This window comes from Rhinolophus sinicus, linkage group LG10 (assembly GCF_036562045.2).
Source record: "Rhinolophus sinicus isolate RSC01 linkage group LG10, ASM3656204v1, whole genome shotgun sequence".
Taxonomy (NCBI): domain Eukaryota; kingdom Metazoa; phylum Chordata; class Mammalia; order Chiroptera; family Rhinolophidae; genus Rhinolophus; species Rhinolophus sinicus.
The window spans coordinates 4,888,007-4,910,132 of NC_133759.1; the positions used below are offsets into that span (position 1 = coordinate 4,888,007).

General features: G+C 53.1%; 1 protein-coding gene across 3 annotated transcripts in view; it reads left to right on the forward strand.

The window, feature by feature from the left end:
• The window catches only part of POC1A (POC1 centriolar protein A), a 64,093-nt gene that overhangs the window by 18,154 nt on the left and 23,813 nt on the right, over nt 1-22,126 (forward strand). For all 3 annotated transcript variants that reach the window (XM_019753299.2, XM_019753298.2, XM_019753297.2), the window contains exons 8-9: nt 3,943-4,011; nt 6,942-7,040. In XM_019753299.2, coding sequence (XP_019608858.1) covers nt 3,943-4,011; nt 6,942-7,040 — 168 coding nt within the window. The remainder of the gene's footprint in view (nt 1-3,942; nt 4,012-6,941; nt 7,041-22,126) is intronic.

Here is a 22,126-nt window from a genome sequence, read left to right on the forward strand (position 1 = left end):
ACACATGGCTCCATGCGCCCAGCTGGCCCACGGGCAGGCAGCTGTTGCTGAGGGCCCGGAACCCAACCCAGGGCTGCTGTCTGCTTGGAGGCTGCGTTGTCATGAAAACACAGGCTCAGAGCAGGCCCACTGATGTGATGGGAGCTTGTGCCATGCTGGGGCCTCGCTGGGGCTGGGCCAGTAGCCGCGGGGGACTCACCCTGCAGGAGGAAAGGCAGCCGCGTGACTGAGTGGACGGGGGCACTTGGGCTGCCCCTCGGGCTGCTCCAGGGGAAGGGAAGCTCATACCTCCTGGCCTGGGTAGTCGAGCACCTCCTAGGAGAGGTGAGGGGACATCGAGAGGGAGAACAGCTCATTTGCTCCAAAATAAGTAACCAAGAGGTCAGCCGGGCCCCCTGTCCCCTGGCAGCAGCCCAGGGTCAGTGGCTGGGAGCGGTGTCCCCAGCCAAGGTCGGGAGAAAGCGTGGCCATTCCTGAGCAGCAGCTCCTCCTGGAGGCTGCACTGGTCCCTGGGGCCATCGCTGCAACACGAGAGCCAGCCCACAGCAGGCGCTGGTAAGCGAGTGTCGGAGCCTCTCTGGCAGGGGTTTGTGGGAGACGCAGCCTGAGCCTGCGGGTCAGACCAGGACACCCACGCCAGCGGCCTCTCGGGCCGCCGTGAGATAAACACACCTTTCATCTCTGACTTGGGACATGTGGTGTGACATTCCTATTCGTTCCCTGGTAGCCACCGAGAAACTTCACAACCCTTGAGAGGTGGTGGTGGGTGGGGGTACCTGGCTGGGCCTTTGCCAGCATAGCCGGTGTGGGCACAGGGTCAGGTGGGGGCGGCGAGGAGAGCGGGAGGTCTGGACAAGCTGCAGGGCTTGTGGATGAGTCCCCAGGAGCTGTGGATCCACACCCCACAGGCCCCTTTGGTTTGCCTTGTGTGTAAATGTTCTCCATTGATGCTTTGCCGTTTAAAAATGGAACAGCCAGACAGTTGGTTCTCTTGGGTCTGGAGGTTGGCAAGGCAGAGGCGGCGTGTGGTAAAATGGCTGAGTGTGGGTCCAGCTAAGCTTGAGGGCCGTGTGGCTGGGATAGGAGGCAGAGGGGGTGGAGGCTAGACTGTGTTCCGTATGCAGGATGACCAAGCAGGTTCGTGTCACGAAAGACTCTGGCTGTCCAGGTCCGGAGAGGGAAGGTGGGGGGAAAGGCCTGGTGGGGCCTAGGAGCTGCCTGGGGACCAGGACTCCAGGCAGATGGGCACCTCCAACCGTCCAGGGAAGACTGGACTTCACGCTGCTGAGGGCCCAGCCAAGTGCTACTGCTCAGTCACACTTGGGTCACTGCAGAGGTCCCTGGATTTTGCCTAGGGGAGGAAACAGCTTGGCAACACCCCAGCCCCGAGTAATTAACAGAGAGGAGTAAGCCGCTACAAAGGCAAAACGATCTTAAAGACATGCATCCTGTCTGACCACTGTCCATGATGAAAGAGACGGCCCAAGCCCCATGGTTTGGAAACTGGAACGTACTGTGGAATTACTGCTGCGCTGAAGAGAAAATCCCGGTGGGAACGGAACACTTGGAGGTGAACGATCGTGGAACGTAGCATATTGGAAATGTTGGGATCTAAGGTGGTGGTGATCAGAGGTAAATTTGTAGCCTTAAGTGAATTTATTTAAAACCAAGAAAGATTGAAAAATAACTGAATTAAGATCTGAATGCAGAAAGAGCAGAAAAAATGCAAAGCAAAAGAAGGCCTCGAGCTGACCGTGTCTGCTGGGCAGTGAGTGGTCAGCTTTGGTCAGCTGTCGGGGAGGGCGGGATGAGGGTCGGAGGCTGAGGCCATTGGAGGCCGACTGCGGGGTTGACAAGATGACTCTCAGCGGGGGGGGCTGTCTGCATTCCAGTCGGGCCACAGCAGAGCCCGGCCAGCCTCTCTGGGCTGTGCTGAGTGCCCCGGGCTGCTTGCCTGAGCCACGGACAGACGGACGGGCGGGAGCCTTTGTGGAAGGCCTCTTTCCAGGAACACCGACAAACCTGGTATGGGAGCCAAGCAGGCCTCTTGAAATGGGCACCGTTGGGAAGGACTGCAGGCCTCACCCCTCGAGAGTCCCCTCATAGCTCACTGTCACTCGTGCCATTCCTGGAGTCTCCTGGTACTTGGGCCCTAGGGAACGTTCCAGCACTTCCCGCCTAGAGGGCTCCCAGCACCTGCTTTCTGGTCCTGACTCACTGCCAGCCACATTTCTTCGCTGCTGCTGCCGCTGCTTGGTCTCCAGCACCTTGTCCCCAGCTTGCCATCTGGTGGTTGAGGGATGGCAGGAAAAGTGACTGACCCATGAATATTTGTTCGGTTCCTTAGTTGCTGTGACTTCTTGGAAACCTGCCAAGCCAATTTCTCAGCCAGCTCTGGCCAGGATGGAAGCCCCGTTTCTTGGACACTCCTTGTACTTTTGCCCTCCCTTTTCCCTCTTCCCTCTTTGTTTTTCCTCAAAATGAAAATACATTTTTTTAAATTGATGCGGTAATGCCACACACTTGTTAAAAATTCAAAGTATGGGAAATTACAAAGATTTCCAAGAATCAAATAAAAGCCACCTGAAATTGTTACACACACACACACACACACACACACACACCCTATAGGTCCTCTGAACCTTGTTAGCCCTCGGTGACTGTCACTTGGCGCACTTGGTGACTGAGTGGCGAACGACCTGCCCCCTCCCACACATAGGCCCCATGTGGGAGGCTTTGCATCTGGCGTCACACTCACTGGTGTAACACCATGGTCCCCTTCATCAGGTAAGAATGGATTTCTTTTGTCCTATTGATGGCCGCACAGGACTCCTGTTCCTGCCCCCCCTCCCACGAGAGAAGGCAGGGAGGGGCACAGGCTGGAGGCTTCTCTGCCCTCTAAGGAGTCACCCTTGGGAGGGGTAAACAAAGGCACCATCTCTGAGGCCTACATGGGCCAGCGCAGGGGAAGTGCCCCGAGCCAGCCCACGTGCTCAGCGCTCACTGGCCTGGACTTACCTTCTCTTCAGCACCCCATTACAGGCGCCTCGGAGAGGAGGAGCTGAGGGTCGGTTCCAGAAGCGTGGGCAGACACCTTCCCTCCTACCCAGTGCGCTTGGGCCCAGGGCGCAGCTCTCAGCCTTCTGTCCTCGCTCTTTGACCTTGGGTCCCTTTTCCAGCCCACAACTTGTCTGGTGTTTCCCAGCACCGAGTGGACAGTGCTCCCCATGTTCTCTTGTCCGCACTTCCAGCCCTCTGTCAGCCCCACTGCTGGAGACGTCTCGTGTGGGCACTGGGGCTCTCGCTGCCTTCCCTTGCCAGGAGATCGTGCCCCCGCCCATGCCTGGACATGCCCCCTGGCCCTCAGCACTGCCTGGCACAGGCCTGGCATCCCTCTTCCAATGGTTGTGGGACCTTCAGCACCTGGGAAGCCAGAGTGGCCCATCTCCTCCCAGGGCCTGACCATAAGGACAGTGACATGCACGTTTGAGGACGCGTCCCATTGCTCCTGTGCCCAGGGACCTTCAGGAACCCCCTCCCCAGCCTCCGGACTGCACCCTGCCCCTCCTTGGGTCTCCGGTCAGCTCAGGGTGCTATGGGGAGAAGCGTGGCCTGGCTCGTCCTGACGCTGGGCCTCGGAGAGATCAGTATGCCTCTGACCACCAGCTTGTCCTGGGGAAGTGTGGGCAGTGATGCCAGCCCTCGTTCTTGTCTGCCCCCCACGGCCCCATGGCCTGGCCTTTGTCCTGTCAGTGGTGCTCAGGACCGGAGGTCACAGTGGTGGCGCTCATGCCTGGGCACCCGCAGGCTCCTCTGCCAAAGGTGGGGAGGACTCGGTCCTTTGTTCTGCGGCTGCTCTCACTTGGGAGCTTCTGGTTTCTTCCTGTGCTTTAGAATCTAGAGTCACCTTTGGTGTTTGTTCTTTCTCGTTTGTTCTGATAGGGTGCAGCCACCACTGTTGCCTTTTCAAGAACGGGCGAGTATTTTGCTTCTGGAGGTTCTGATGAACAGGTAAGTAAAGAATGACGTGAGGGATCTCAGCTCCTACTGATCGGAACAGAACAGGAGGCCGGGGCTTCGTGGGAGTGGGCAGGTTTGCTCAGCGTCCTTGGTGGCGTTCAGGGACCACGAAGGCTGGAGCTTGGGGTGGGGTCGCTCAGCCCCAGGGCCCTGGCCTCCCCAGAGGAGGTCTGCAGGTGTTGACCCTGGGACTGCAGCTCACAACCCTCACTGCTCAAATCAGCGTGGGTTGCAAGGAGTCTGGGCTATTGTTACCATGAAAAAGTTTTGAAAGCAAAGTTTTTCAGCAACTTCTTTCTCCTGATTATAAATGAATAATTACCGTATTTTGCCATGTATAATGCGCTCCTGTGTATAATGTGCACCCATGTTTTTGGCCCAAACTTTCAGGAAAAAAGATCTTTTGTTTATTTCAATTCAAATTTTTATTTGCTTATATTTAGGTACGTGGTTTTTGTATTATAAAAGAAACTTTAGCATTTATTTTTTAACTTACGGTACAAGAAATTTTATGTAATAAATAATTACAAAACATAAGAACAGATACAAGGTACAAGAAACTTGATGTACTGGTAAGAAATGTATGATATTTACACATCATAGAAGGCCAAGAACTCTTCGTATTTGCAAGGTTGTCGTAAGTTCAATAAAACCGATGATCGTATTCCAGGGTATTATTTTGCATACACATATCGTTACTGATTTCTAGAGTTACACTTTTAATTCATAAGCATAAATAAAAGAATTGAAAACATTTATATAGATACGGAATTGGTACTACCCATGTATAATGCGCATCCTATTTTTCCCTCACGAATTTGGGCAAAAAAGTGTGCATTATACACAGTAAAATACGGTAGATAATTATGCAGGCCTGGTGGTGCAGGCAAACTGGCAAGAGCTTCACACCTCGTTTAGTCCTCACAGCAGCCCTGTGGGGCAGGCCCTCTTATCACCCATTCTGTGGGTGGGGAAACTGAGTCTCACCAGCTGCCCTGTCTGGCACCCTCTGCTCCGGCCTGCTTATGTGCAGTCTGAGGCATCAGCGTTTTCAAACTCCAGGGCTGCAGAGAGGCATGTGTGAGGAGGTCCCGTCCCACTTTGTCACCCGTCTGCTGAGGCTTTCTGTTTGTCGACCCTGGTGCCTCCTGCCTGAGCTGCTAAGTACCAACGACCGGTCTCCTGGAGGGCACTCTGACCCTGGGGTCTGGCCCGAAGCCTGGCATCGGGAGGCCTCGGGGCCATTGAAGAATCCACCTGTTGGAAATGTCCCTCCAGGTTCCCGTGCAGCACTTTGTCCAGGAATGAAAGGTGGCTGTTCTGAGCCACTCTTGACCTGGTGGTCGCCCAGAATGTCCGTCCCCTTGATGCCTGGCTTCTCAGCTGTCACTGCTCAGCCCAGGAAAGTCCCACTGGCCTCCCAGGGAGCCCAGCCTCAGCCCAAAGGACTGGTTTTAGTTGAGTCTCTTCCAGGAAAGCAGACGGCGGGGGCCCTGTAAGCACAGCCTGGATGAGAGATGGCAGGTGTCTTCCCACACCAGTCCCAGCTCCTGCGCTAACCAGACGGGGGAGGAGGAGGACAAAGGGGACCCCTGAGCCTTCCCTGGGCATGGAGGCCTGGCTTACTGCTTAGAAGACCAGGGATCTAGAAGAGTAAATTCACATCATAAGGAAAGTCACATGGTCCGGGAGGCACACGGGTGGAAAGGAGGGCTTTCACCCACTCTGGCCCGTCCTAGGCAACCACTGCCGTCAGCTCTGAGAGCCCGCTGGAGTGGCATCTGACGGCATCTCTTCACGTCCTAGGCAGCCCTTCCACTGCTGGGCATTTATTCCACAGTTACACTTGCCCAGTTGCACAAGGACCCTCTAAATGGCTGTGTGCTGACATTCTGTGTGGAACGGGGACGAATGGGATCCCCTATGTGTCCACGTGCTGGGGAGCAGTGAACAGTGGTGCTGCTGTGGGGTGGCCAGGAGCCTCCCAGAGAACCAGGCCTGTGGCTGTGTCCTGGCGGGGAAAGCGCCCAGGGCATGCTGAGTTTCTATCTTACGTGGATACTGTGGTTTTTCAGTTGACCGCTGGCCACGCTCAGGCAGTGGCCCGAGATGAGTGCAGCCACACGTGGCTGACACCCGCCAGCAGGGACGCTCTCGCTGCCCAGCAGGGCCCTCTCAGCTTTAGTTGGAGCAGCCTCAGGAATTGAAGATCCTGAGCAGGACTGGGATGAAAGGCATGTTACCAACAACTCCCTACGTGCCGGTCTGTGGAGCTGTACCCTGTGAGCCTTACTGCAGCCCTGCGAGGCGGGAACTAGGATCATTCCCTTTTCACAGATGAGGAAACTGAGGCACAGAGAGGTTGAATGCCCTGCCTGCAGCTACACAGTAAGGGGTGGAGCCTCCATCTTAAGTCCAGTGGTCTGGGCTGGAATCCGTATGTTGACCACTTCTCGCAGTGGAACAGGCCAGGCCGCCACCCTCAGAAGCGTCTATGTTAGCGGGGGGACAGATGATAAGCTAGACAAGCAACAAAAGGCTTCAGTAACTAGCGACTCTGATGCTATGAAAGAAATAAATAGAGGCCTGTGGTAAGAATCAGCAGGAGCTTAGGGACCGCATGTCTGAGAAGGTGGCGTTGGAGCGGACACTGCAGCCTGCGGAGCCAGCTGCGTGGGTCTCGGGCCTGGGACAGCCCGGCAGAGCGACCAGCAAGTGCACAGGCCTGGTGGTGGCAGGCAGTGAATCCATTCTGGTGGCCCATCCAGGTCCTCTGGAGAGTGGGGGCAGGTCCCAGAGTTGAGTTGGGGTGTCCTGCCATTGGCCCAGAACTTTGGGGGCCGCCTCTGGGCCCATGTTCTCCGTGAAGGACTGGCAAGGAGTTTTCTCCCCTGAATCTGTGTGCTTGTTGGTCTTGGCAGGTGATGGTTTGGAGGAGTAACTTTGATGTTGTGGATTATGGAGAAGTCACGAAAGTGCAGAGGCCCCCAGCCATGCTGGCCAGCTCCTCGGGGAATCAGGTAGGTGGCCGGCAGCTGTGTCTGAGCCCTGTGACTGGTGTCCTGGGTCATGGCGAACAGCACTGGGCCCAGAGGGGCGGGGGCTGGAGGCTTAGGCTGGTCACGGGAAGGAACCTGGTAAGAGCTTGTCATTTACCAAATAATACTTTCGGCCTTGTGATGCTTTGTTTCGAATTGAGAGTGAACACGCAGACTTGCTGGGTGCCTGTGCCCGTGTCTGCCATTTGTGAGAGTGTTGCCCAGGGCACATACCTGCTTGGCTGAGGCCTGGGGAAAGGGAGGCCCTGTTGCAGGCCAGGCTCTGTGTTCTAGAGGGTGCAGGGCCTGGAGCCGTAGCTGGGATGGGTAGCAAAGCCTGGCCCTGTTGCTCTCACTTCCTTTTTTTAAAAAAAAAAAAACCATGGAAAGGAAGTTCCTCAGCCACAAACCATTTTTAGTACCTTTGTTGGTAAAAGGGCAGTCACTGTTCCTGAATTAAAATAATAAACGATATTTCTTTGGACAAATATTTGGGGGGAAAATTGATAACTGATAAAGTCTTATTGAATAAGGTCACCTTCAGCTTTGGCTGAAATAAACAGGACAGGCATGGATGTGGAGCCCTGAGGGGCTCGAGCGTTTTCATTCCCGGTGGCCACAGGCTGTTTAACTCTCCCTCCTGGCCCTGAGGGGCAGCATGGCCTCTCCCACGCACGGAAACTGGCCTGAACAACAGGAAGTGCTTGCCCAAGGCCCCCCTGTGAGCCAAGGCTGGCCCAGAATAGAACCAGGACGCCTCTGAGTCCATCCAGCCTTTGACTCCGGCAGAGGGACCCCTTCTCACACCCCTGTCCCCACACTCCTGTCCTTCCCCGTCCCAGGGGAAGGCGCTGCCACCATCTCTCAGGAATGGTTGGTAATCACCAGCAAGGGGAGAACCGCATGTTCCTTTCCTTGGAGTTACCAGGAAAGTTACTTGAACAAGCTGCCTCTTCTCTGTTCAGTCCTGGCCCAGGGGCGTGGGGCACCCTTGCTTCCCAGCCTGATGATCTAGGACAGAGGCCTGTGGGGTGGGGGAGCCGGCAGGACAGAGCAGGCTGGGTGGACGCTTGGCGGGGCTCGGGAAAACCGATTGTTCCTGTACTGCCTTCAGGCCACAGCTCTGCCCGGTGCACGTCCCTACGTGGGACTCAAATAGGGGGAAGGGTATGGGCGCTGGGGTCTGAACCCTGGCTGTATGGTCCCAGGCAAAGCACCCCTCTTCCTGAGCCTCCATCTCCATGGTGGGACCTGAACCCCCTGAGGCAGGCCTGAGCACCCCGTGTGTGGTGTCGCTGGCTCTGACTTGTCGTGTGTCCCCACGCCGGCCATGCACACCACGCGGTGTCCTGGAGCCTTTGATCAGGGTTCCCAGGCCACGAGGACTTGTTAGTTTTGTTTTATGTACATTACACAACATTTACCATTTTGCCCATTTTTCAGCGTGTGGTTGAGTGGCATTAGGTACATTCACACTGTGCCTCTGCCACCGCTGTCATACACAGAAGTGTTTCCGTGTCCCCAGACTGGGGCGGGCCAATTGGTGTAGCACTGCTCGGTGGTCAGGTCTCCCCTGCGGTGGCGAGGGAAGCTGATGAGTGTGGTCTGGCCCGTCCTGCCCCAGAGCTTCCTGGCGCTGGGATGGTGCCCAGTGACTGGCTCTGGGGCTGGGTGTGCTGTGCCCTCCTCAGGGAGCCCAGGAGCGGCGGGATCCACTGAGCTCGCCCCAGCTCCGTCTGCGTGTGGCCCTTCCGCAGCTCAGGGGTTCTCAGCCCCCGCACTCTCGTCCTTTGGGCCACATAAATCATTGTTGGGGGGCTGTCCTGGGCATTGTGATGCTTAGGAGCGTCCCTGGTCTCTGTCCACTAGCTGCCAGTAGCGTCTCCTGACCCCTAGTTGTGACAACCCAAACTGTCTTCAGGCATTGTCGAATGTCCCCTGAGGGACAGAACTGCCCCCAGGTGAGAATCACTGCGTTAGCTCCCTGGGGAGTGAGCTCAGAAAGGAAGATGATGGAGCAGCGAGAGGATGTGACACTCTGGGCAGGGCTGTCGTTTGGGAGGAAGGAGCCTGGGGACGGTGCTGGGGCCAGCCAGCCATCCCAGCCGCCGGGCCTGTGCATGCTCTGGAGCTCCTGCTCCTGCTCAGTGGGGCTAGACCTCTCAGCCTGGATTTCTCCCACAAGCCCGTTCGGTAGAAATGTTCGGCTTGTCAAACTTTGGAATCTTCCAGAGGTGATGTTCGTGAAGACCTTCAGCTACTAGGTTTTCTTCACTTACAGTTGGAGAGTCCTTGCCCTTCCCGTAGGCCCTGCCCTGGTGCTGGCATACGACCGGTGAGTGGCTTGGTGGCTGGCCAGGGCCCTTGGCCTTTCAGGCAGCCCAGAGCGCTCGGGCCTGAGGCCCCGCCCCCCAGCTCTGCATGCACACTGGGCCTCGGCCCCTTGAGGCTCCCCTGGGCGTTTGGGGATTGCAGGAAGCCCGGCAGGTGCTTGGTCTTGAATTCCTGATCATGTGCTTATTAGAGTGTGACAGTTAAAGCCAGAGGGCCAGAGCAGGGCAAGGGCAGCCCTGTGAGCCTGTGACAGCCCCTCGTCCCTGGAAGCCCCCGCCCAGGACCCCGGCTCTGACTGGCATTCAGCTCTTGGGAAAAAGGCCGTCCTCAAGCCCGCTCTGAGCAGAGCTCTGTTCACTGCCGCAGCTATTTTCAGCCTCTGCTTGAAATTCACAGCTTATTTTTAGGCACATTTCATGTTGAAAAGCAAAAGCCATTTCCCAGCCCTTCAGAATGAGAATAATGGGTTCCATTTTTCTCTCTATTCTTGGCCGAGTTGTGATGCGGGATTTTCGGGCTGTGGCTGGGGAGCTGTCTCTGCTTGGAGGGCTCAGGGGTAGGACTCCAGTACTGGCCGAGGGAGTGCAGGACGCTGCATGGCTGGAGGCAGGTTGGAAGGTTTCGGGCAGATGAGTATTTCCCAGGGGGGCTTGTGTGGGGCCCCTGGAGCTGTCCGCAGAATCTCGTGCTGGAGTGTTCAGGGGCCTAGTGCTTAGCTCTGTTCCCTGCCGCTGCCCTGGTCATGTCGCCCTCCTCACTCATCCTCACGGCTCTCACTCCATCCTGCTGTCTGTGCTTTGGGGCCTGTCCCTGAGGTGTGAGGACCGCTGTGTCTTGCCTGACCTTGGATTTGGCACTTGGCCCTCAAGTGCCAGCTGCCATAGGACTGACTTCTCTCTCAACCACAGAAACATTTGAAAATTACTTTGAATAGAAAGATGCATTTATTCTGATTTACTCTTGCTCTCCCTCCACAATCTCTGAGCCCATTATGCAGTTGGGACGGAAGGTTGTGCTGGGCGTGGGGGAGAATGCAGAATGCTAGGTAATTCAGTAAAACCGAAAAACCACTTCCTGAGTTCTCAGGGTCAGCTACCCTCCAGTGCAGGCAGTAACCGTGACTTCTAGGGCCCAGGGCCTTTCTCCACTCACATGGGAGATGCCAGGTCCTCCTTGGTGAGATCTCATGAGGTGGCACATGCCAGCAGGCACTTGGAACCCTGCCTGGCACATGGCGGGTACTCAGCAAACCTTAGCTATTTATAAAATTTTCCTTTACCTTCCTCTGTTCGACCAAGAGCTAGATGAGTCCCCCGCCTAGTCAGGGTGGCTGTGTGTTCAAAACCTGCAGGGTGAGGGCTGGCGGGCAGGAGGGGTGCAAACAGGCTCTCCTCCTGCCCCGTCCCTATGACTCCTCTGGGCACGGTGGCCGGGCCCCGCAGAGCCCCACTGCTGGAACTGTCCCTTGGAGGAGGAGGCCGGGTTAGCTGAGGACATCTGACCTGACACGTCAGCCTGCCCTGAGGATGGTCCGTTTGTTCTTCCTACTTCCTCTGGTTCTGAGGGTGGAGGCCCAGCCACCTCCTGCACCCTTACTTCACATTTCTATTTTGGGATGCTGCACAGGGGTGGGCTTGACTTAGGGCTGCTTGGGCCCGATTCCTGGCCCGGAGAGTCTTGGCACTGGATCTTGCCCCACACTGAGGTTCTGGGCGTCCTGGGTGGTGGTTGCTGAAGGTCTGGGTTCTCGCCCAGAGCTGAGGAGTCCAGGTCAAGGTGAGGGACAGGGCCCGTGTCCACCTGCCTCGGAATCACCTGGGAACATGGAGGACTTGGGTCTCTAACAACACAGATTTCTGGCTAGCATGGCCTTCCATAGTGAGGAGAAGTGTGGATTTGAGGGGACGCTTGGCAGATGGGCGTTGTGGGTGTTTAGAGCAGGAGTGAACCCCAGATTGACATGTCTTAGAGAGGAGGCAGCTCTCCCTTCTCCCCTTGACCCCAGTCCTGGCTCCAGATTTTCCAAGGCTCTTCAAAGGGGCTGTTGGCCGCACGTGCGGCGCAGAGGCCCGAGCGCTTGGGTATCTTGGAGGCGTCGTTGTCGTGGGGCCCCGGCTCCCAGAACGTGGGCTGCCCTTGCAGGTGCCCCTGGGCTCAGGGCATCTGTGGGGTCAGGACGTGCTAGAGCCCTGGCTCTGCTCACATTGGCTGAAAAGCCAGCCTTGTCCACAGCCCCCTTCATCGGCGGGAAGGAAACTCTGGTGAGAACCACGGAATGCAGACCCTCCCCGAGGGGACCCTTCCCCCTGGTTTGGCCTTCGTGGGGCCTGGTGGGGCCTGGCTTTGTGGGCTCACTTGGGACAGTGGGGACTTTGTTGTCATGTGTCCTGGGACTTCTTGGGTGCACACTCTGTGCTGTACAGAGCAGGAACCTGAGCTCAGGGCTCACCTGCTGAGTGGCTCAGCCCCCAGGCAAGCCCATGGCCCTGGGACCAAGGTGCAGGTCTCGGCCCCTTTGCTAACAAAACTAAGAGGCTGGAAAAGAGCGAGAGGGATTGTCCCCATGTCTAAGCGGGAAAAAGGAGCCCAGCGTCCTCAGCCCCTGAGACAGATACCCAAGCCCAGCACGGGACAGATGCCGGTGACTCAGCACAGTGGTCCCCCCTGTGTAGACCCCTGCATCACTGCCTTGGGCCCATCGTCCTTGGTGAAATCTGACCCCCGTACCCGTCCCTGTTGTTCCCCACCAGGACCCGGGGTTCCTGTTCTGTAGGGCATCTCCAGGTCCCCTGACGTGGCCTGGCCAGGCACCTTCATGGGCTGGGATGGCGATCTTCCCAGGATGGGTGTCCTGGAGAGGATTCTCAGGCAGCCCTTCCAAGGAAGTGGATGACGCTGGAAACTTCTGGCCCACGGAGCCACTGTCAGAACTTGGTGGCAGTAAGAACCGCACTGCCCCTGTACACTGACCCCAGGCAGGTCATTTTGAGTCTCTGTACCTGATTTCTCCCCAGCAGCCTGTATCACATCCTTTAGGCATGTTCCATTTTATGGGCTCACTCTGCAAAAGACCACCATGCGGGTGGGCGTGGGGTGGCCCAGCACAGGCCCTCAGATAGCACGCCTCACTTCACGACGGGTTGCATTTCCCCCTTTTACCTGGAGAGAAGTCATGGAAAGTGCTTTGGGTTTCTTAGTTTCGGTGGGAAGACAGGAGACGAGAATTTAAAAAGATTCAACAGTTGTTACCAAACTATAATTTTTAAAGAAAGTTTCCTGCTTAAAACAGCATATCCTTGGACAGTAGCCGGTGGGTAGTGTGGCTGTGCAAAGTCTAGGCGCATTGAGGGTCCCCACGCTCCTGGGAAAAACAAACAAACAGGTGATTGGACGGGGGGGTTCCTGCCCCCAGGGTCGGCGGGGGCTGGGCCCTTCCCTCAGGGTCTGGCGGGTTGTGTCCACTACTGAGAAGCAGGCAGGACCCCTCTTGTTTCCTCCCAGAGGCTACAACTGACTGCCCTGGGAGCTGGGTCGAGGCTGCTGCCAGGCACATGTAAATAACCACTGTGTTTACCAAGGCGGGGGGACCGATGTTTGTAGAAATAACGTCCAGAGGAGTTAGCTGGGCTTCCCGGTGCTGCAGTGAGGAGACAGGCCTTTTCATGTAGAATGTCACTGCAGGAAGCCTGTGGCAGTGGCTCTCAGACCTCAGCGTGTACCAGAATCACCACAAGGGCTTGTCAAAACACAGCCCACCCCATCCGCAGAGTGTCAGGCACAGTGAGGAATCTGCACTTCTGACACGTCTAGGTGGTGCTGACGCTGATGCCGCCAGTCCAGGGAGCCACTTGGAGAGCCACCGGTCTCCTGGGACACGGTCTGGGCCCTTGTGCCATGGCATCCAGACCAGAGAGGGCGGGGGAGGAGGGAGTCTGTCCACCTTGGGAAGTTTCTGCGGCTCATGAGGGCTACAGCTTGGGAGGGGCCCTCGGGGAATTGTAGTCTGCCTCTTCCAGAAGCAGTGTGGCCTGGGTTCTGATCTCAGTGCAGCGTTAAATGCGAGTGCTGCCCTGTGGGCTTCGTAAACCCAAAGGCGGGGTACCCCCTGGGCAGGCACAGGCATGGTTTTGTCTGCAGCCAAGGACGTCAGTCAGAGGGAGGATGGGCTTCGGTGCAGCGCTGTGTGGGCCCTGCTGGGCCTGTGCTCCCGTCTAGGCTTCTGCCCCTTAGGGCGGCTGCGTCCAGTCACCTGTTTGTTTGTTTTTCCCTGCTTTTACTTTTTTTGGCATTTATTTGATGCTGAATTTACTCCCGGGCCATAAGTTTTTGTTTCTTTAGTTTCTTCTGGGAGATAGATCTTTTTCTTCTGTGCAACCTCCTCTTCTGGCTTAGGAACAATCTGCTCTTTCTCAGTTAAGATCCCCTCAGTGTGGCAGGGGGAGCTCATGTGTGGGTTAACCCGCCGTGAGCAGTGTAAGTTCTGCGCTGCCTCTTGGGAGCTTTGCTCCCTGGCTGTGTTCAATGACAGAGAATCTATATCTAAACCCTTAAGTTCAGCATTATTCTATGCATTTTTTAAGCATGTGCAGCAAAAATTCTACACTCTTTTTGGGCCACTGACCCTGTGTCCAACCCCACTGTTTGTCCTGGGCACACCTCCCAACTCCACCATTGTAATGACAGAATGGCACACATTGCTTTTGTGACGTGACATCCTTTAGGTACTTGGTGGCTTTTCAGATCTGCATACCCTGATGCCCTGGGCAGTTTCATGGGTGTTCTTAAAATGAACACGAAGATTTGAACTTCTCGATTTACATGATTTTGTGGGGTTCTCTGGGTCAAGTGGGTCAAGCAAACCATTTTCCGAGGTCACCTCAGGCCGCTTACAGGAAGAGCCCACAGGCCTTTTGCCCTGCAGATGTGGACGCCTCGGCCAGCTCCCACACTCCAGAGCCTGCTGGACCTTTAGAGAAGCTGACAGCTGAGCTTGAGGGGACCAGGTGCTTGTTGCTCAATATTTAAACCCCTGGGTCCTCTTTGAAAGCTTTTTGGGGTAGTGGCTCCAGGTACCACTGGGCTTCAGAACATACCCTGAAACCATGGTGACAGCAGTGGTGGCAGAGGGTGGGCTGTGGAATGGGGCAGAGCTGAGCTCCCTTCTCCGAGCTGCCCCTTGCAGGGGCTGCTGGAAGTTTCCTGCCACTGGAAAGTTCCCATCTATTCTACAGCAAGTTGAGCCCTATCCAGATGAGTGGCGTGACTCAGGAAGGAAGGCCTGCCTCGTGACTTAACCCAGCAAGAGGCTTGGTTGCAGAACTCCAGGGCGGGCGTAGTAAGGTATCACAGTGTCATGGGGATGGGCAAACTTGACTCGAGTCCAGACGAAGCCTTGTGGCCGTTGCGTCCAGCCCCACATGCATCGGGACACGCCTCAGGGCGCACACATACCTTTGAGAGCTCTGTTACCTCTTTCAGGGGCCTCAGAACTGTTTCGGGTTTTCCTTTTCCCCTGGTGGCCAAAAGGTGGGTTCAAGGCCAGTGGAGATTCCACAGTTGCACATGAGGAAATGAGCCCAAATCACAGGACAGTGGGCAGTGTGTCCTGACATTGTGGGTCTTTACTACAAGGTTCCATGTCCTCTGGTCCCCAGCAGGGACTGCCTGCCTCAGACTGCCTTTCATTTCAGCCCCGCGGCCACTGCTGTGACACTGCCATTTTGCTGACGGTGATGCAAGCAACTGCAGTCTGGTCTGACCATGCTGACAAGTCCCCTCTCCAACAGAGAGCCAGCAGTGGCCATGTATGCGGTGCAAAGCAGAGAGCGTGGGTCACTGGCCTCTGAGTCTTTCTCCTCCCTCCCTCCCTCCCTTCCTTCCTTCCTTTCTTTTCCATGCTACTTTTTTAAACCCAGAAAGCTGAAAATGGAAGAAATGATCCACAAGTGGAAATAGAGCCAGTTGCCTAACTCTGGCTCTGATTCTTGGGGCCATACTCTCTGTTCCCCAGCAGAGCGACACTCCTCCTGTCCAGATGGTGCCTCCTCCATGCAGTCTCCCCGGGTAGGCCAGCAGCTCATGAAGTCTTCCCACTCCACCCACCCAGAGCACTCTGCCTGCTGGGGCAGCCCTTCTCTCCCGGAGTCAGTTATTCCCAGGCCTCACTTGTATTCCTGGAGGGCTGGGGTCTTGGCCTCCCGTGGGCCCTGCTTGTGTGTGGAACACAAAATGGTCAGGACGTCAGGGTTCAGTGGACACGTCTGTGGGCAGCATGGGTGGAATGTGTGAGGCTAGATGCAGGCTCTGGCTCTTTCCTTTGAATTTTGGATGGTCCTAGGCTAAATAAAGGGAACCACTTTCTGGCCTGCTTTGTCACTTTGGGGCGGGTGACATTGACTGGGCAATGGAGGGTGGTAGAGCCTGCACGCCTGGACAAGAAGTTGCAGTACTTCTTTTCATTTTCTGTGGAGCAAAGCCCTCAGCAGCTTGGATCTTCCAAATTGGATGGCAGCATCACCCGTGTGGTATAAACGTGCTAGATGATGCCGTGTTTATGTTCCTACTGGTTACCATGGAAACAATCAGAATAGACGGTTTCCATGGAGATTATCTTAAAATTAGTTTCTTTGACAGTCCGGATGTTGCTGCAGCTTCACTGGATGCCCTCAGTGCCATCAGGCGCCTTCTCTGTGGCAATGCCAATGGCTGCTATGAGCGTTCGTGGATTCAGACAAAACTGCCTCCTGCGCCTGAAAATGCCAGGACACCGAGTTGGGAACCCTGTACCTCAGCTTTCTCCTGGGGTCCCACTCGCCTGGCCTCAGCTCCACAGCCCATTCCCATCGCTTGGAAGCTTTTTATTATTATTATTATTATTGTTGTTGTTAAACAAAACAAAAAGTCTTTATATTGTGGGAATTTTCAAGCTAACACAAAAGTAGAGAGAATAGCATAACGAACCCGTGTGCTTGTCGCCTCGCTTTGTCACTTTGCCAGTCTTCACTCATCTCCCCCCCACGTTTTTATAGAAGAGTTGGAGTGTTTGTATTTCATCCTAGATATATTTTGCCCTAAGTGAAAAGGTTTTGGTTATATAACTGCAGTGCTCTTATCACATCCAACAAAAGTAATCATTCCTTAGTATCAAATGCCTAGTCTATAGTCACAGTTTTCCACATTTTGTCAAGAATGCAGTTTGATGCCTTGTGTTCAAATAAGGATGGGGCTTCGAGATCACCCATGTCTCCCTCCCCACAGTGGCTCTGGTGTGGAGACTGCACAGCCTGGGCGTAGAGCAGCAGCTGGGCTGGGGCAGGAGGAGCTTCCGGGTTTCTCCCTTCTCTGTCCTCAGGGATAGTTGTGACTTGGGCCCCACCCAGGACACCCTTGTTCCACCCTGGAGTTGTATCTGGCCCTGGGGCAGGTGGGCCAGCTACTGCCAGCTGTCCTGGGACAGGCATCCGCTGGGGGGCGCTGTCCCTCTTCGCAGCCTTCAGGGGGAGGGAGGGAAATGTCCTGTAACCTGAGTTCACAGCAGCGGGGTGCAACTTCCTTTTCCAGGACAGGAGGTCCTGAGACCCTGTGGGATGCGGCCTCCCCAGCTCTGTCCCTACAGCACGCGTGTGAGGATTTGGCCCATCTAAGGCCAACCGCCTCTGCTGTGTAGGCGGAGCCAGTCGGTTATCCGTCTTGGCAGACTTTGCTCGTGTCCTGAGATGCTGCACAAAATATGAATTGCCAAGCTTGGGAGCAATGCCCGGGTGTGGTCCGTGCCTCTAACACTCTCCATTGAACTAAGTGCAAGGAGAGTTTAAAATAGCCAGCCTTTGTTCCCCGGGTTTTAAAAATTCAACTCCAGTAGTTACAATGAGCTGTCTTCAAGTGGATCTATAAATAAACTGCTACTGGTCCTCTTTGTCACGGAGAACTTCGGCGTCTTCCAGAGATGTCGCTCTGTGGCTCGTCTTCATGAGACGCCTCTCATCTGTGGGGCAGCTGCAGCCACCCACAAGCTGGATTGACACACGGAGTTTGTAATGACAGCAACGCGTTTCCTTTTCAAAAGCCACAGTCCCCCCAGATTAGCTACACAGGGAGAAGTGGCGCTTTGCACTGGGGAGACCTGGCAGAGAGGCCGACACCGCAGCGATGCAGGTCAGCGTGATGGTGCCACACACACGCCTTCGGTGGTGTTCTTGTCCGAAATACGTAACCTCATTCCAATCATGAGAAAACATCAGGCTCCAATCGAGGGACACTTAACTGATTAGTACTATTCCAAAGTGTCAAGGTCGCGAAGGGGCGAGGGGAGGGGGGGACGGGGCGCGTGGTGCTGCCAGATTGCAGGAGACCAAGGAGAAATAAGTGAATGCAGTGTGAGCCCTGCAGCTGATTCTGGGACCTCAGGGTCCAAGGATGTTAGTAGAAAAATTGGTGACAGTCCCATGGTGTCCTTAGTTTCATTACTGGCATCGTCCCAGTGTTGATTTCCTGGTGATCGTTGTTCTCATGGTTACGTAAGGTGTTAACACTGGGGGAACCTGGGGGAGGGATAGATGGAAATTCTCTGTTCTATTTTTCACAACTTTTCTCTAAGTCTAAAATTAGTTCAAAGCACTTCAATTTTTTTTTTTTTTTTTTAAATCTACAGTCAACACTTGGGCTTTATCAGAAGCCTTGATCTCCGTCCCAGGGGGCCACAGTTGCGATGTTTGCGGTAGGAGGAGAGGTGTTTCTGTCTCCAGGTAGGGGGTAGATAACCCTAGGGTACTCCACGCTCAGCCCGGGGTGGGCCCTCAGACATGTTTGTGGAACTGCACTGAGCAAGGGCCAGCCCTCACGGAAGTGGGTGGTGTTCAGCGGGAATGCTCTCACAAAGGCCTTGGTCATGCGCAAGGCACCCTTCACCTTCAGACACGTTCATACCAAAGCCAGCAGCAGTAACCAAGTCCCATACTCAGACTCAGCTGGCTTGCAAGAGCTTTGGCAAGACTGCTGAACAATTAGATGATTTTAAGAAACCAGAACTCCTCTTGGGTTCAGGGCTATGTTTAGAACTAGAAGTTTCCTCTCTTGTTGGACTCCAGGCCGGAACCCTAAATTATAGGGCAAACAAGACTGTAGTATATCTGTCCACAAATATGTGTGGGGAATACAGGGCCAGTTTGGAGCTTTGAGTTGAGGAAACAGCCGTGCCTTTTTCCACTCGAGATGCTGGCAGTGAGGGTGAGCCCAAATGAGCTCTGCCCTGTTCCCTGCTCTCCTCCCGGGGCCGGGTTTAGCAAACAGGAGGTGGCTAGACAGGGACGCCTCTCAACTTTCCATGAGGGCAAATTGCCAAAGCCAAAGGCCTGAGATACAGACTGAGAAACGTCTGGCCGTGATCCTTACACCCTGACTTAGCAGGCCATGTATGCGATGAACAATTCAGCTGAAAAGCTTTAACTGTGTGTCCACTTCTTCCAGTTTTGTACTCAGCCCTGCTTCGGAAACACAGTGACATGCTTTGGTGTTTTAAATGGGCAGTGGCCAGATGTGCTGCCCACCTGGGTCTATACAAGGAGGGTACCCGTGAGACAGCCCAGATCTTGGGCCTGAGTCACCTCCCTGTCCTCTCTCTGGCTCAGACTCAAACGGTGGACCAGTCCCTGGATGTTTTTGTCTGTTACAGAGTTTCCAGAGCAGGCCGGGCTGGGGGCAAGGTCCAGTGTTAGAGATTAAAAGAAAAAGAGAAAGTTCTACCTGAGTAGGTGTTAATCATTGACTACCTCACTCACTGGAGGGGGGCATTCTGTCAAGTCAGTTCACAACATCTTTATGGGAAAACTCCAGCCATTCCTGGCTGCTGGTCAGGTGTATGCAGACCTTGCTCGCTCACGACTGTCAAGGTGTATGGAGATCCCTAAGTGGCTGAGGCCTGACGTTCCATAGACTGGACAGCTGCTGCTTGGGAAACCCTGCCTGGGGACATCTGCTGACAATCGGGGAGACTGAGGCTTTGGGAACTGAGGCTTTACTCTGAAGTGTGACGCTGGCTTTCTGCATTTGGAAACTAATCTCCAGACCAGTGGTAGACCTCACGGGCCTCACCTGGGGTCTTCAGCCTTGGGTTTTGCCCATTGGTGATGTCGCATGGAAAGGTGGTGATTTGCATCTTAAGCGCCACCGATGGGTGTTGTCAATTGCAGGGTCATGTGATGGGTAGTTTGGGCTCCCAGGAGCATTTCAATTTTAACTGCATTTTTTAAAAAATCAGACTTATTAATGTATAAATAGTAACATCCACCATTTTAAAAAGTGAACCATTCTCTGAATTTTGGCAAACACGTAGTCATGTAATCCCGACGATGAGCAAGGTACAGAACGACTCCATCATCCCCAGAAGTCCCCTGTGCCCCTTTGTGGTCAGTCCACTCCCTCCATCTCCAGACCCAGGCAACTACTGATCTGGTTTCTGTCACTGTAGACAGTTTGCGTTGTTCAGAATTTGATATAAATGGAATCATATAGTTACATATTCTTTTGGTCTGGTTTCTTTCACTCAGCCTAATTATTTTGAAAGTCACTCATGTATATCAATAGTTCATTCATCTCTATAGCTGCATTGTACACCATCCAATGGATATACCACAATTTGTTTACCTGCCTGTTGGTGAACATTTGGGTTATTTTCAATTTGGGGCTATTACAAATAAAGCTGCCATTAACTTTCATGTACATATCTTTTTATTATATACATTTCCATTTTTCTTGGGTGTAAATACGTAGGAGTTGAATGGAACATACAATATGTGCATATTTACCCTTTTAAGTAACTGTCGAATTGTTTTCCAAAGTGGTTGTACCATCTTACAATCTCCCTAGCAGTATATGAGAGGTCGAGTTTCTCCACCTCCTCACCAGCACTTGGTGTGGCCAGTCTTTTTAACTTTAGACCATTCTAATAGGTGTATAGTGGTATCTCACGGTGATTCTAACTTGCATTTTCCTAATGGCTAATGATGTAGAGCATCTTTTATGTATTTGTTTGCCATCTTTATGTGTTCTTTGGCAAACAAATCTCTTGCCTATTTTCAAAAATTAGGCTGTCTTCTCACTGAGTTTGGAAAGTTCTTATATATTCTGGGTGCAAGTCCTTTGCCAAATATGTGACTTGCAAATATTTTGTCCCAGTTTGTGGTTTGTGTTTTTATCTTCTTAACAGTCTTTCAAAGAACAGATGTTTTGAATTTTGATGAAGTTCATTTTATCAACTTTTTCTTTTATGGATCATGCTTTGGGTGTCATATCTAAGAAATTTTTACCTAACCCGAGCTCACAAAGATTTCCTCCTGTACTTTAGAAGAAAAGTGTATGCTGATATTATAGTTTTAGGTTTTGCATTTAGATCTGTGATCCATTTTGAGTTATTAATACTTTTTGTACATGGTGCAAGGTATGTACTGAAGTTCATTTCTTTGCATGTGGATATGCACTTGTTCCAGCAATTGTTGAAAAAACTGTTTTGTCCACTAAGTTGTTTGTGTGTCTATGTTAAAAATTAATTGACCAGATACCTGTGGGTCCATTTCTGGACTCTGTTTGTTCCGTTGATATATGTGCCTGCCTTTCACCATCACCACACTGTCCTGAGTCTTCAGGTCAGGTAATGTGAGTCCTCTAATGCTCTTTTTTTCAAAATGTTTTTGGCTTTTCTAGTTCCCTTGCCTTTCCATATAAATTTTAGAATCAGCTTTTTGATTCCTGTAGGTGATTTGGGGGAGAACTGACATCTTAAAACAATTGAGCCTCCAATACATCAACATAATATCTCTCTTCATTGATATTGGTCTTTGATTTTTCTCATCAGTACATTGTAGTGTTCAGCAAATAGATTTTGTACATATGTTGTTTGATTTATATCTAAGCATTCTGTAGTGGGTTGAATGGTGCCCCCCCCCCCCAAATATGTGTCCATGCCCTAACCCCCAGAACCTGTGAATGTGACCTTATTTGGGGAGAAGGTCTTTGTCATTGTAATTAAAGATCTCAGGATGAGCTCATCCTGGATTATTGGGTTGACCCTGAATCCAATGGCAAGTGTCCTTATAAGAGACACGCAGAAAAGAGACACCTCTGAAGATGGAGGCAGAGATCAGAGTTATGCAGCCACAAGCCAAGGAATCCTGGAGTCACCAGAAACTGGAAGAGGCAAAAAATGACCCTAGTGTCTCCAGACGTGTGGCCCTGTTGACACCGTAATTTCAGACCTTTGGCCTCCAGAACTCTGAGAGAATAAATTTCTATTGTTTTAAGCCACTAAGTGTGACAACTTTTTAGAGTAGCCCTAGGGAACTCATAATACATTTAAGGTGTTCTGGTGATAATGAAAAGATAATGGCCAAGAATGTTCAAAAAATAATGAAAGGCATCAAACCACAGATCCAAACTCAGAGAAATAACAAGTAGGCTGAAGAAAAACAACAAAACAAAAGCCCATACAAATTATATTTAAGCTTCCGAAAACCAAAGATTAAAAGAAAATCTTGAAGATAGACAGAGAAGGGAGACACATTATATAGAGGCGACCAAAGTAGGAATTACAGAATTTTTCTCATATGAAACTACACAAGCCAGGAGACACTGAAGTTACATCTTCAAAGTATTCAAAGAAAAAACTCAACCCAGAATTCTATACTAAGCAAAAATATCTTTGAGAAATGGAGAAATAAAGACTTTTTCAGATAAGAGAATTT